This window comes from Micrasema longulum, unplaced genomic scaffold, assembly GCF_059751315.1.
Source record: "Micrasema longulum isolate JH-2025_06_02 unplaced genomic scaffold, ASM5975131v1 h1tg001671l, whole genome shotgun sequence".
Lineage (NCBI taxonomy): Eukaryota > Metazoa > Arthropoda > Insecta > Trichoptera > Brachycentridae > Micrasema > Micrasema longulum.
In genome coordinates, this window is record NW_028278850.1 from 109,080 (window position 1) to 125,178 (window position 16,099).

Here is a 16,099-nt window from a genome sequence, read left to right on the forward strand (position 1 = left end):
CTAAGAAAAAAAAGCATTTTAAAAAGTTGTATCCATGTCTCAAATTTAATTCCTCGCTTATACCTTATCGAGTAATGGCCGAGCCACAGCCTCACACACCAACTCGGAAGAGTTCGATTTCGGGTGAGATCGCCAAAAATAAATCTGAGTGTTCTCGGGCCTCGTGACCTGTTGCGGTGAATATTGAGAATTTATCTAGGAACCCACTATTGCATAAACACAAAGCTCGGTAATAGGAATACCCTGTCCTTGTAACTGATAACGAAAATTAATAGATCATGAAAAGGAGCACAACCTATCCGAGAAGATACGAGCACAATAAATCTCATTTTGAAGTAAAATGTTGCTCTGTGATGCAAAAAAAGGTTGCTAGATTGATTATTCATGTAGTGTTTTATTGTCGTGTTCTCGATAGTGATAAGTAAACCAGAATATAAAGTTCCACCCGATTCAATTTGGGAGAAGTATTTTAAACTAAATATTTTCTATAATATTCTAACACATTTGTGTTCAAAAATTACAAATGGCTTCACATGACAACTTTCCTCACATAATATAAACTAATTAAAGACACGAGTGGATAAATCTGTCATGTGACAAGAACAAAAAGCAGACATATCCGGGGTTAAAGTTTTTAACGCCAGTACAATTATTATTGATAATAAAACATCTTCATTCGCTCTTGAAATTGGTTTTCTGCAATTTTTTATGGTGTTGTTGGTTTCATATGAAAGAGCTGCACAAAAAATCTTCGTCTATGTAAAAAAGTACATTTTTGAAAAATTGCGATGTATCGCTTTCATCCACTCGTGTCTCCAATTTCGATACATAACAAAATTGTATAAATAAATAACAGTTGTACGAGACCGTGACACGATATCCCCTTACAGAACGAGGTAAGAGACTAGATGCGGGATGTAGACATTAAAGGTGAAATAGAGTCGGGACTTTGGCTGCTCGATCCTGATATCCCGACATCGAGGAAGGCTAGAACAAATTACAATAAATTTAGGATAGTTATTTACCGTATTTAGTAATCTGTATATATAAAAGGCAATGTTCGAATGGTTCTCCTAACTACCAGACCGATTTGCGTGCGGTTTTCAGATAAATGTACATCTTTGCCGCGAGAAGGTTTTATAGCTCATAAAATCTTCAATTTATTTAGTACAAAAAAGTTAGGAGCGGAAACGATTTTTTTACCCATCACCAGGGTTGCATTTGTCGAGAATGCGGATACAAAAAAAATGGACGGAGGTTATTTTTTGTGTATAAAAAAAGCTGGTTTTTGAATGTTCACAAACAAAATTCGTTTTTTTATGGATCCCAGTCAGATAATTTCATTGAATTCCTTATAATTTCTACCCATTTATTTCTTTTTACTGAATTTTTGGTTATACTAAAATAATATCAACTGACATTCGATACATTTTTGAAAATCGCATTCCTGACTAAAATGCATCCCTGAGCAGAGTTTGACATTTGCTAAAAGAATTCTTTATTTGAAAATAATTGTTGTATGTTTTGGAATTCAAACATAAACAAGTACTCGGGTACCTACTTAAATTAAATATTTGAATATCTATCATTTTTAGATTTGGAATTTAATCATAAGCAAGTATCTAGGTAGGTACCTACTTACCGATGAAAAGTTACAACATCTTTTTAAAGTTTATCTGAACGGTATAAGTATACTTAATTATGTTTAATCTTAAGAGGAAACGCGGTCCGACTTTTCTTCATACAAATGTATTCACGTATTTTCTCTCTAAATTACGGCACTAGAGAAATGTTTTTTTTACAACAACAAACGATCACGCCGTTTCCCCGTAAGGGTAGGAAGAGAGGATAGAACGCCACATCATGCTATACATTCATAGATCTTCTCATGCACGCGCGCCGATTATTCAGACTTTTCTCATATCCATCATCAAGTATTTGTTGGATTTGGTCATATCAATATTTTAATTATGTTCTTTCTAAGTAAGCATTGAAAAAGTTGTTACTGTATATACTCCACTGTAAATACTTATGTATGTATGTAATGTAAAAGGTACTTGTACCGTTAATTATTGAAAAATAAATAAATAAATACCATGTCTTTTTCGGTCTTCCTCTAATTCTGCATCCACGAACATTAGCACTGTAAATATTTTAGCAGTTCTTTCGCTGTCCATTTGCTCTACATGTCCAAACCAGCGCAGAGCTCTTTTTTACACATTATACATATTTGCAATTGGCTTGTCCCTATATTGTTTCGTTTTTAAAAATGGTTTACTATGGGAACTAGAACCATTCAAACCCGTAAAAAAGCAGTTTTATCTGCTGTCTTCGGGCGCACGGTATACAAATATAACTATTTTCTAAAAACGCAAAATATATTGATACAGAAAATTTTATTCTGATACTCTGTCTAAAAACATAACAAAATCGGTTCAGTTTTGTGGTGCGGAAAACGATAGAGCTAAACGTCGATTTCGTCTATTCTAACAAAAAGTCTGACATGCAGTTGCCTTTTTCGCACAGTACCGGGGAGGCATCTGCAAGACAAGGACAGCAAAACAATGTTCGAACATCTATTTGTCAAAATTTACTGTCCTCACAATTTACCTAAACCGAAATACAAAAATAATAATGTATACTGTTATGTTTATATTTCACACTTAAAGATTTTAAAGGATTTATTATTCAAATCTTCCCGCAAACGACCAACAGCGCCACTTACGCCCACTTTTTACAACTATTCCAATCATACCAACCAAAAATAACTTTAATTCTCAGCACTGACAACCTAACAAAAACCTTCTAGAAAGGGCTTCTTTCATCTCCGACGGGAAGTCCGCAGTTCCGGGCCAGCCAGCCAACAGCAAGGACGCGTCTTTAAGAACCGCCCCGGACTCCGCGGATAACCCGTTCCAGCCATGTTATTAGAAACCGCGTTATCAACGGGCGACGATCTCTATATTTGTCAACAAGCATTATAAAGTTGTGAAGTTTTATATACGACACCGCGTGTGACCGTTTCAACCCGAGCGTCAGTCGGCAGTAAGCGATTCCTCGCGCCCACCTGTCCACGCCTCGTGACCACGCTGGTCTCCATCCTTCGTAATCTGCCCCATCCGTGTCTCCGATAGTCCTTGGGAGACTCTGGTTTCAACACGGAATCTCTGGCACCCTAGGAACGGTTTCCTTTTGTCCACGCGCTCACCCGAGCCCCAACAACCGCCTCGATAGCCCCCCGGAGGACTTTAACGAGCTCCCGGAAGAGTTACTTCCCGAGCCAGCCACTTTCCACGTGATGCAGCCTCGACAACATCTCGTCGTCCCGCGTGTTTAACGCGAGACCGTTTACCGGCCTCGCTTCAGCCAGGCCAGGTCGCCTTGGTCTTCGGGATTCTTCAGACACCCCGTCACGGTGAGATCGTTCCATAATTTCGAGCTAGCTAAACCCTTATTTTTCCTTTAGATCCGAATCAAGCGTGTTGTGGTTATCCTATCCCGCCATTCCTCCTTTTCATATGTAATCTGAGAGTTTTGTAGAATTAAATCTGTTATATTGTAATATTAAATTGGCCCCGAGCCTTGAACAACAAAGCTGTTTTACTTATTTGTGATTCCTGTGGTCTCGAGCGTTGAGGAGGAAGGGTTTGGAGTCATCAAAACCCTTACGATTTAACCTGGATAAGTGTCTTGTACTCTCCGCTGAACCTAGCCGGGCAAAAGCTAAGAGCGGTAATCTCCGTCTTCAAGTAGAAAGTATTATGTAAACTCAGAGGAAGTACTGTACACTTCCCGCCCGTAACAATACGTACTTCACTAATTTGGACTAAATACAATTATTGATATCAAACTTTCGATTGTGTTCATTTTATCTATTTAGCAAGAACTCAAATCTAGCAATAGCAAAGCATTGCCGGGTTCAGCTTGTATTCAATACGAAAAAGTCAGCTGTAATATACATCAGAATTGGGAATAAACTATCATCTATAATAATTAGACTTGTCTTGTATAAATAAAATAAATCAAAACCCACGTATAAAAATGTAAACATATCACACTTAATTTGGAAAAACAGAACATACTTCAGAGAAACATTCATTTACAATATGAATGTCCTTACCACAAGGCAAACTAATAAATACATGCCCTATTTTTTGGACCGGAAGATGCACTTTTTTGCTCTAAAAATTTAAGCAAAAATTAGGGTGCGTCTTATGGTCCGATGCGTCTTATCATCGAAAACACATATTTTTTCTGAAAATTGATAGATAAATTTTGGGGTGTGTCTTATAGTCCGATGCGTCTTATCGTCCGCAAATTAAGGTACATTCAAATTCTAAAGTATTTTCTTGAAGAATCTTTAATTGTAATTTTTTGATTCCCTTAAAATATTTCAAATACAATCTACACGAATGTAATTAAGTACAGACCTTATTTATCTCGGGGAATATAGTGCTCAAGTTGAAGTTGGTCAGGCTGCTGCTGTGGCCGGGTGAAGAGGGCTTGGGCGGTGGCGGGGGCCCGCTGCGGTACACGGGGGGGCCCTGCTGGCCGGGGTAGGGGTGCATCTGGCTCGAGGAAAAGTATCCAAAAAATGAATCATCCATCGCAGAGTTAGCCACAGAAGTAACTGACTTATCCTGCCCAGCCGTATAATTGACCGTATAACAAGTTTTCCATTTTTTTTGCCTTTTGCTGGAAATGGATTCCTTTTTGCATGTGTCCAATTTGCGGTTGGCTGCGGAATCTCTTACAGAAACCGGTACTTTGTTATTGAATGTGTACTTGGGAATGTCTCGCAGCATTTCCATTTGCTTTGTCCCGCAGTGATCTAATTTTTGATTGAAATACTCGGGTTCGGCCGAAGTAGAAAAGTCTGTCATCTCCGTATGGTAAGCGCTGTTGAAGTAAGCGGCCGAGTTGGCGCTAGAGTACAGGGGCGGGTTGTTGGAGGTGTAGAGGGCAGGGTCGGGGGCCGAGTACAGCGGGGGGTTGGCGACGCCCGGATAGGAAGAGTCGCCATTGCTCTGATTCGGCTTGAAGTTGTTATACTGCGCGGATTGTCTGGGTATATTCTGGTTGTTTGCAGAAATACACAAATTAGAAGCGTCGTAATACTTCAGATTGTGAGAGACGGTCTTCTGCCTTTTATTGTGGTGGTATTGAGAATCATTTGACTGCAGCAGTGCTTCTGTAGAGTAATTGTTTTTATTGGCGATTTTGTTTATTTCTATTTTGTTATCAAAATGGGCTTGCTTAGACTGCGAGGTCATATAGTTCTCGGAAGTTTGCTGGTGCGGGAACACTTCCGCAGAGAAGAATGGTGCGGAATCGGTGTGGTTTATATCGTAAGGCCGAATGGGAGCTGCAGAGTGTGACTCTGCATTTCTGTTCCAGGTTTCGAGATCGCCATTTTTTTTCCGATTATACATAAATGGAGCTTTGGTTAATCCCGTATTATCTGCGCACGCTATATTTTCTTTTCGCCTATCCATAAGTTGACTCACCGAAAGGAATGTTCCGGCATTATTCGGTAGGTTAGGTAGATTCATATCTATATTTTGAACTTTATTAAAAACATCTTTATCTTTGGTATTATTAAATTTACGATCTTTACTGGTCGATTCTGTTTCCTCGGAGAACATATTATGGTTATAAGACTGCTTGGGATCTCCCATTCCTAGAGCCAGGTCCCCCAAGAGAGTAGGAAGACTCCCGGGAAGGTTGCAGCCCTGATGGTGAGAGGCGGGAGCGGAAGACTCGGTAACTGCGCCTTTAGACGGTGACCACGAGTATTGTCCTTCTTCGCTCACCGCCTGCGGTACATTGTAGTAAAATGGAGTGTCGTACGAATCCGCCTTCTTGGATGTCAAAGAGGCTGCTGTGTTTACAATAGAAGTGAAAGTATGGGCAACAGAAAAATGACAATTATCCGGAGCAGAATTACTTTTTGAATTCCTATTATAATTTCCGGAAATCAACTCCTGGCTTTGTCCAGAATGTACCTCGGAAGTCATCCAGTTTACTGGACCTTTGTGAGATGGATATTCGGTCTTGGGCAATTTATTTTCTTGAGAAATGAATTTCGAATCTTTATTGGTAATCTTAGCGATATTTTTTGAAATTTTAGCATCGGACGAGTTAGATTTAATACTGGAAGACTTTGATTTGTCAGGAAGACGAAATTTAAATTCGGATTGTATGTCACTAGCAAAGGGTAGTAATGGAGCGCTTACTTTTTTGCTAGAATCTAATTTCTGAATCCCGACATCGAAAATATTTTTGTCATCTTCGGGCCAGAGATTACTATTCTGAGTATAAATGTTGGTACTAAAATCTGAAAACAAGGAATTGCCGGAAGGTTTAGGTTTCACTCCTCCAGTAGAAGTACCGCAAGATATACTGAAATTAGTGCTGGTTATATCAGCGGTGAAAGGATTGAATGTATTAGAAGTGTAAATATTTGCAGTGTTGGGTGTGGGGAAAGTGAATGGGATGTCTAGAGACTTGTTGACGGAAGGAAACTCAGACAAGGCAGAGGGGAAACTCACCTTGGAAGGATTGTCTATTTTACCAGAACTGGGGAGGAAGGTCGGCCCCGAGTATGTACCGTTACTAGCATTGCCAAACACCAGTGGAAACGAATTACTTTCACCCGATGATAACACAGCTTTAGTATTAGTGTGATTTTTATTAATAAAGCATTTTTGTGCACTCTCCATTTGTCCTTTAACCTTAGAATCTTTGCTATTATTTATTACAGATTCGTGTTCATAGCTGAACATGGATTCTGACAAACAGTACGTATTACCGGCAGAAATAGACTTGGTGGGAGGATATCCCATTTGGAAATCGGAGTACACGCAAGCTGAGGAGAGAGACAACGGAGGTTCACTTTGCTTGTACACGGGATTGTCGGGAACACCGCCCCTCGGAAATTGCTGGCTTCGCAAACATAACTCGTTACTTTGCGAGGAGGATCTTGTCGATTTCATTCTGTCAGTTGATTCTGCATTTGATTTTGGCAGGAAATCGCCGGAAGCACTTCCAGACTGAGAAAAGGGAGGTAAAGTGGACCCGGAGGTGGGTAAAAAGAAATTAGAAAAATGGTCCATGGAACAAATATTTGGAGTTTGGAGATTCTCAATCGGCGGAGTATCGGGGCGTGCCCCCGTGCACACGAGGGGGAAGGCGAGCAAGAAGGCAGCCGTGGGGGACGAGGGCAGCGGGGAGGGGGAGGGCGCACCCCCCGTGCCCCCCCACACCCCCAGCAGCTCCTCCGCATCCCCCAGCCGGCAGGAGGACATGGAAGCGAGGTTGTTCACACTCTGTTTAACACATCCTTCTAATTCTTTATCGTCATTTTTTTCTTGAACATTTTGTTGGTCATTTCTATCGGTTTGAGCACTAGACAGTTCAGAGTTAGGAATATCTACTTTCTTAACAGCTTCGGAAGAATTACTTTTAGAAATTATATTTTCAAAAGATTTAGTAGTTGCGATAGTTTTTACAGCACCGTTTACTACACCGTCGTTTTTACATTTGGAATGAACTATATCTTTATTTGGAGAAGTACGGTCGAGAGGAGCGAGGGTGACTTTTTCAGAAGAGATAATTGGTAAATCACATTTATCTACACTTTGGTTTAAAACATTTTTAATGCTGTCTATTTTCATATCGAGAGTGTTTTTGCTGATCTGGTTGTCATTTTCATTTCTAACTGTAGGTGGTGTTGTTATCGCACTCGTTTCACTCAAACTTACTGGTGCATTTGCAATGTTCGTTTCTTCCAATGTTTTTGTTCTGCCTATTGATGATAGCTCATTTCCTTCGGGAACTTTCAACACATCCTTTAATACATTTTTCTTAGAATCGACAATATTTTTTTTGAAACTCAAGTTTGGAATGGTTTGTCCAATTTTTCGCAACGCACTGTTTTTTCGCTTCGTCAGTTTTATAAGACTCGGGATCTTTTGACGTTTTCTTTCTTGGACCGTGGAAAGGTTCGTAGAAAATGTAGAAATAGGATAATTGTTAACCATGGTGGTCTTGGTGATCCCCAGCCCGTAAAGTAGGTTGGGAGCGAGTTTCCTGGCAACCCGAGGGAGGGCGGAGGTGGCGCCCGGCTGCAGAGGACGCTGCACGAGGAAGATGGCGGGCGGGGGGGGCGGCGCCAGGGACAAGAGGGGCACGACTACAGGACCGTGAAGCCATACTAGAAAATTAACACCGAGGGTTACGGCGAGCTGTATTTCCGCAACATGTTGACCAATAACAGATTAGTACTTATGAAACTTCTCTAAAATTAATGCATCAGATACCTATTTTCTCAAATACAAGTTTAGGCATTTGCGGGGCTTATGAACTGTCCTGGACTGACAATCAATATGTTTCTTTTTTGGGTAATAGCACTCGCCTCCTGCGGCCCGTTAGTACCCTGGCAGAACTCACCCATAATTTAATTAATGAAAATATTTGAGCATTAAAAAACACTGACTGACTTTGAAAAAAAAAACATGGCTTAAAAGCAAAATAAATTTTAATATAAAATTCTCACAAAAATGAAAGTTAGCGACCTTTACATTGGCCAGTTTGTAAAAACAGCAATTTCATAGATAAGCACCTAATATTTCATTTTAAAGGAAAAAAAACTGCGTTCTTATGATGTACCCAAATATTTCATTTTGAAAGCCATTTTCAACGAGTTGTAAATAACTTTAGAGTAATTACCTTAAAGAGTAGCCCATATGGAAAAAAAAAACCATTCTATGATTATTGACCACAAAGTTAGCTACAGATTACAACGTTGAGAATTGCAAGCGCCAACTGAAACCGTCTATTACACGTTTGTTGTTAAACTAAAAACCAAACTAAAACCAAACCAAAAATGTGGTTAATAAATACGCAAAAATACGCTTCTGTTTTACGCGATAGAGCCTAAGGGCTTCTCTAGAGAATTATTACTCTGAGTAAATAACTCACTATCAGAAAATGGGAATCAAGTTGGTGACACATTGTTGAGTTTGAATCGAGTTGATGAATTTTTCAATTGAATTAGGAATTTTCATGAAACACAAAATACTTACCATTACTCGTGGCCGGAGTGATGGTTGGAACAGATGAATTACCAGACAATTTGGATTCCTTTTTCTTCCTCTTGACATGTTTCCTCGGAGTTAGCGATTCCTTCTTATTTTTTTTCCTTTTTTTGGAATTCTTTTTTCCATCAGCTGCAGATTCGGTGCCCATAATGGTAGGAACTGTCGCAACATCTGCGTGGTTTATTACTTTCTTCACATTTTCTTTATCACTCTCCACGCAGATTCCCTCCATGTCCATCAAGATAGGATTAGATTTTTCCAGACACGGTTCTATAAAATAAATATTGAAACAATTAATAATAATTCGGATAGATATAAAAAAAATACAACTAGTAATTCCTTAACTAATACATATTTACGATAATACATATATTTTTTTATGAGGAACTTCAGCCCTACGGAAAATTGGATACAAAAAATGTTCTTTGGCGCACGGTAAAAATTAGAGCATTAAATTGTAAGGCAAAGTTTCTTGAAAAAGTAGGAAAAAAATATAATAATAAAAATGCACTACTTTGATTAATGTCATCGGTTCATTTGAACCTATCAATAATGTGAAATCTGTGAAGGATATCCGGCTGGCTTACCGTTAACGAACCAATGGGAAGGACTAAGTTATTTCAGAAATACAAAACTTTAAAAAATCATAGCACTGATAATGCGATGTGTAAAAAAATTTATTTTTTTTGGCTTAGTTTAATAGTCTATTAACAAATAAAAAAAATTAAAAGAGACACTGAACTTCCTCATTGTTATTAATTCAGACTCTTTTTGATGACACTCCAGCTATCTATATGGATGTTTGTTTAAGCGAAAACCATTGCCATTTCGCAAAACGATACAATAGACCCAGCATCCTTAATCTCTTTCAGCAGCTCAATAGTTTAATAATAAACAAACAATAGTTATTTCAATAAATCAATTGAATGCGTTCATTAATCTTGTTACGAATATTAACTAACCGGGAATTGTGACGGGCGTCAAAAAGCCGAGCATCCCCGCTAGGGACTACTGGGGCCGAGCGGCTCTGTTAGATTAAAAACCTCAGAACCTCATAAACTGTCCCCTCAACGAAGACTCGTATTTATCATTTCGTTGGTGGTCTTTGCCATGGGGGTTATTAAAATTAAGATTATTTTAAAAATAAACTCCATTTAATAATGTGAATAAACTTAATACTAATCTTACTTTGTCAATATGTAATTAAATGATTGATAATTGAAACATAAAATTATTTATTAATCTGTTTACAAAAATATTAAAATAAATATTTCACCTTATAAATTAATGTAATATTATTATTATTAATGTTTTAATGAATTATTTTATTTTTATTTTTATAAGGAAAATACATTATTAAATTGAATTTAGAATTATTAAAGAATTCAATTACAAATTTTAGGTACATGATTTTAATTTTGCTACACCGCTGTATTATTAATAACTTATCTGTATTTTATTTGAATATTTTTAATTTTAATTATGTATATTGATCATAATATTAATATATCTATCTAATTAATTTTCTGATCTATTTTAAATTTCTTATATCAAACTATAAATATAATTGATGTGAAACTACCCTTATGTATGAAATAAATAATACACAGAGACTCCGGACGTGCCTATGAGCCAGTGGAGTGGCTACATCCACAAATAAAATAATTTGATTTAGCATATTATAAGAGTCCCAAAGAAATACAAAAATTGGTTTATTCAAAGTATCGCCCCTCACTATAGCTATACATTTGTGCCATTTCTCGGGCGATACACGAATACCGTAACAATAAAATGATGCGTTTTTGTGAGGCCATCGACAGGAACGAGTGATAGTCAGAAGGGGCTGGATCTGGAAAATACGGCAGTTGCGGTAGCAGATCCCATTTCAGTGTTTCGATGGTGTCCTGGACAATGGAAGTGGAATGGCATGCTGCAATATCACTCGTTCGTGTCTCATGTCCCATTCTGGCTGTGTTTCGAGCAATGCATGATTCAAATCGATTAGTTGTTGTTGATAGCGATGCCCATTGACGGTTTCACCCGTTCCTAGCAGCTCATAGTACACGATTCCTTTCTGATCCCACTAAATGCGGAGCATTGTTTTTCCTAAGCGATTTGGCCATGCCGTCAATGTTGATGGTTGTCAGGTGAAAGCCACGATTTTTTGCATTTAGGATTCACAAAATATATCCATTTTTCATTGCCAGTAATAATTCTATGCAGGAAACTCTTTCTTTCATGCCGCAAAAACAAAATTTCAAAGACGACTCTTCGGTTTCCAAATGCCTCTCAGTCAACTCATGCAACACCCATTTTCCATCCTTTTGAACTTTTTCCATGGAATGCAAACATTTAGAAATACTTTGCGGAGTCATGCTTAATGCGTCGCAAGTTGATCTCGTGTTTGCATATCATCTTCATCCAATAACACTTGCGGATCAGCGTCCTCAATTTTTTTGGTCTTTCGGATCGCACCTTATCCTCAGCGTCAAAATAGACACTTCTGAAGCGTTTAAACCAATCTTCACAGGTAGATTTTGATGATGCGTGTTCACCATAGGCCTCTTAAAAGGCCTTTTAAAAGTTAAAGCAGAAAAGCAAAGCTGGTGGGAACAAATGCTGTTTATTTGGCACAAAATTTGTCATTTTTATTGATAAAATAAATATTTTTGCGTTGCGATATATTTATTTATTTTTATTATTTTTTTTATTTTTTATTTTCTTTTATTTAGGAAACATACAGTACAGTTACAAAGTTTAATATTTTACACAATTAGACTTAACTCTAATGGACCAGTGAAGTTTCCATATTATAAAGCAATTATATGTAAGGTTAATAATGAAAGTATAAAAAAGAGAAGGAAAAAGAAAAACATAAATGAAAGTTGTTTAAAAATTAAAATTTAAGTAAAAAAAAAGATATTTTAAAGTTTGTAGTTTGTAGTTTGTAGTTTGTTTTTATATGTTGGTATTACGACTGATTATTATTGAAAGCTGTTTAACATATAAAACAAACACAAGTTCTGACATGTATGTTCACTACACGTGCCGCTAGTGCCATCTATGTGGAAATTCGGAAACCTGGAAAATCAGCACGGTCCACACCTTAATGAGGTCAGTGAGCAAGGTGGAAAAGACTTATATGTGGCGGAAGAGGGATGGATAGAACGGACAAGTGATGCTCGCTCTTTCACTCCCTCGGTGTGATTGGTCGAATTACTAATACCCGCCAGCGGCTGGGCAATATAAATAGGGCGCACAGCCCGTTAATAAATCTATCGATCTCTGCTACTCATATTTAATTCATCTATCCACTCTTCCTTTTTGCCGATACTACTTACGCCTCGAGAGCTTTGCCTGCCCTTTAGATTCGACTGCAATTTTTTCTGACTTTAAAAAGTTCTTTTCAGCACTATTGTCGATTCGGTTTAAGATAGAGCTTGGGTGAATAGGGTTTAGTTCGCCGGTTTCTACTGACATTCAACTGGTGAAGGGGCATCCTGGCAATCTACAAATCTACTATTTAAATATTGATAAATTGATTAAATTGAAAAGTTCAATCAATTTATAAATTAATTCCTTTAAACGGATTATCATATTTGATATATATTACAACAGAGATGGCAAACATTAAAACAATGTGGATATTTAAACATAAACAGAATGCTAAATATTGCACAGTGTGTAAATGGACTACTTAAACCAACCAATGACTGGTCATAAGAGCGATAAGTACTGTAATATCTACATTTCATTTTTACAAATGTCCACCGTATCTGTAGTAATACATTATATAAAATAAAACAAACATGTTAATGGAAATTATGTTTGAAGCTAAAACCAGCTAGAAGTAATTCTTACAAAAACAATTCATTTTATTTATATATTTTTATACTCTGACGCTATGCCACGAGCAATGTAAATCTATTATTTGAGAGCATTTATTTGAAAACATAATGACAGTTTTGTGTATGCGAGAGATGGCTCAGAAAAACATCATTAACCACATAAGACAAAATAGTTGTCATAGAAAAAAATATTAGTCTATTTCCAATACGCAAATATGGAGTAATTACCTGGTGATGGTACGGCAGTTGGGGGCGGCACAGGGAGGGGGAGGCCGGCACGCAGCAAGCAGCGCAGCAGCTCCCACACGGTGCTCCTCAGCGCCCCCACCTCGCGGACCCCGCGCACCCCGCCCCCCCTCGTCGCGCCCGCGAGCATTCTCCCCTTGCTCTCCCGCGCTTCTTCCTCAGCAAGATCACCCGCTACATTGTGATTTAAATATTTCAATTGCCTATCTAAATAGAAAAGTGTAATCGAGTCCTATTTGTTATCTTACTGGGAATCTAACCCGGAACCTGTATGTGTGAGGCGAGTGTCCGAGTCATCAAACCGGGGGATCAGCCAAATGAGTTTCTACTTATGTGGGGACCAGAGAGTAAAGTGACGACGGTCAATTATTGTCTGTGCCCTATGCCCCTATATAAGGACTCTTCTCTGCCTCCACCGGCATTCCTGTTTATAAATTGTTAGCGTCTCTATTTTGTATTTATTGTGAACCCACAGCATTCTCCGTGAGTGAAAATAATTGTAGCTGTAAAGTAACCTTAACTTAAATTGCAGAATAATTATATTTATTTAAAAGGAGGAAAGGGAATGATGATGATGGTATCAGAATTTAGTTAAAAAAGATAACAATTTTCTCGATCATTAGAATGGTTTTCAGGTATGGAGAAGGAGCGCTTTTACCGCTGTTGATTTTTGTTGCTGAAGGCTTCACGCTGTTGAAGGAAAGTCTACAGATAAATGGATAGATTGGAATTTGTTTCATCGATCGATGGATCGTGTGACTTATTTCAGTAGGAAGAGTCCATGTCCCAATAATATAATGATAATTATAATCAAACCATGTCGCAGCATCTTCTTAATTTCATTAGATTAATCAATTTATTGTGTTTAATAACATAAAATTCTCGTCTCATTGATCTTCAGCTTGTAATAAATCATTCATCTCACTCATCAATCGCAATAGCTTATTTGAAAAGATTCATGTTTAATAAATATGAGTGATTAAATTATGATAAGTTAAAAGAGGTAGATTAATACTGTACACGTAATTATTAGAGGATAAACTCTGTGAACATCATTCGAACGTCTTTTGTTTCAATTTCCAAACTATTCTCCTGGGTAAATCTACGAAAGATTTTGTTAAATATTCTACATTTTTTATTTTTATGGAGTATTATTACTGATGATCGAGTTGACCAGTGAATGCATTTTAAAAGGGAGGCGTGAAAAACTCGATAAGTCAAATTTGATTTTTTAACTCGTCTACGAAATTTTAAATAATTTAACCTGTCTCATCTCGAAACATCAATTGAATAACATATCTTAGATTCTCACACTCCCACTTCATCGCTTCGCAGCCTATAAATTCAAAGTGAAATTGGCGCTACAAATTCCAATTATTATTGGTTACAGGCAGGCACCCTTTGCTGATGCGCCTATGTCTCGTGTACTACTTTTTGTCCAAGTTCTTCTTCCTTCAAAAACACGTCCAAACAGTTTTCAAACTGGTAGACCGAAATGGAATGGACAACTAGACTCGCCAATTTATTACAGTCTGAAACGTGAAGATAAACCAGATACTTGGTAGTGTCTCACCGAGACGGAGCTTCTCCAGGCATCGGATGGTGTCTTGCAGCTGGCGGATGCGCAGCAGGGAGTTCTGCAGGATGAGGATCCGAGTGGTGGACGGAACGCCCTCCGGAAGGGCCTCCGCCAGCGCATCGAACGCCTTGCTCAGCCGCCCGCGCCTCTGCTTCTCCCAATTCTGACATTTCCTACAAAACGCTCACTCTGTTAACTGAATGTATAATGGCCACATCTCCGGCAGAATTACAAAAATCTAATACATATTAGTAAATTTGATTATACAATGCAAAAACACAACTACAGACCGAAGGCGAATCATTCTCTCGTAGCTAAAACAACAAAAATTCCGACAAACCGTTTTAGACATTACAAACACAATAGCATCGAGTGCATCATCAACCTGTATATTTTTTAATAAAATTGTATTTTAATTTCAAGTAAAAAAAAAAATTATTTTTTTAATGAAAATAAGAGATTGATCGCTTTAAAGAAGTCTGGCGGGAAGGGAAGGAAAGGGAAGCGTCGAGATATTTGTATATCGAGATAAAATTCCTAGAGCATAAAAAAGGAAAACAAAAACTTGAGAAATACACTCAAAGTATTGACATTGATAAGATTTTGCTGATTCGCCCGGGAGAAGACAGCTAAGAAATTTTTCCTTATAGACTACATATAAATACATTCTATTTAAATTGACTAAATACGTAAGTCAAAAGGAAGTAGTATATATTATACAATGTTGACTTTCCCATTATAAAACTCAATTTTTGGCCTTTAAAGTGTATCTTACAAACGTACAGATAATTTAATTGTCTTTACTAGATTTCTGAATTATTCTACATGCATTGATTGTAACTCTCCAATGCAAAAGTATTTTTATTAAGGAAAAAAACATGTGTGTAAAAAAAGATATATATTTTTTAAATACAACACGTACTCGTGTGTTCTTTTTTCATTCGTAGGCATATTTTTAGCTACCACGGGAAGAAGTGATTTTAAAAGTCATAACTATTACAATATACAATATTAATATGACATGAAAAAGGTAAACATCAAAACATAAAATTTTTGACAGCTACTAAAAATATCGTATACCATAGAAAAGTTCATTACGACAGAGTATTGTGAGTTTGTGTTCGAAAACGGGACGACATGAAAATCTGCTCATTCTTTATATACAAATAAAGGGGCAAGTTGCTCAAATTGGCTTGGCATCGTCGCGTCGCGCGTCGGTGACGCTTATTATTTGTGCCTACTTTAAAAATAACAAAAAAATTAGTAGCATTATTTTAAGTGAGAAATTCTTCTTTACTGCATTAAGACTGCTCTAAACATAAAAA

At 37.5% G+C, this 16,099-nt stretch overlaps 1 protein-coding gene across 1 annotated transcript; it reads right to left on the reverse strand.

Annotated features, from left to right (window-relative positions):
* Positions 1 to 789: 789 nt before the first annotated feature.
* Positions 790 to 15,865, reverse strand: LOC148274362 (uncharacterized). Its single transcript, XM_088237224.1, has 6 exons — positions 15,697 to 15,865; positions 14,769 to 14,947; positions 13,178 to 13,369; positions 9,087 to 9,371; positions 4,431 to 8,215; positions 790 to 987 (listed from the first exon to the last, which is right to left on the reverse strand). Exons 1-6 carry the CDS (start codon positions 15,723 to 15,725, stop codon positions 925 to 927), a joined length of 4,533 nt encoding a protein of 1,510 aa, XP_088093350.1. The 5' UTR covers positions 15,726 to 15,865; the 3' UTR covers positions 790 to 924.
* Between the last annotated feature and the right edge of the window lie 234 nt (positions 15,866 to 16,099).

Coding starts and splice junctions, on each gene's coding strand:
- LOC148274362 (XM_088237224.1), bottom strand. CDS start 15,725: ATGCCTACGAATGAAAAAAGAACACACGA. Junction 13,370..14,768: donor CCTGGAGAAGCTCCGTCTCG/GTGAGACACTAC, acceptor ATCACAATGTAG/CGGGTGATCTTGCTGAGGAA. Junction 8,216..9,086: donor CACTCCGGCCACGAGTAATG/GTAAGTATTTTG, acceptor TTAATTTTCTAG/TATGGCTTCACGGTCCTGTA.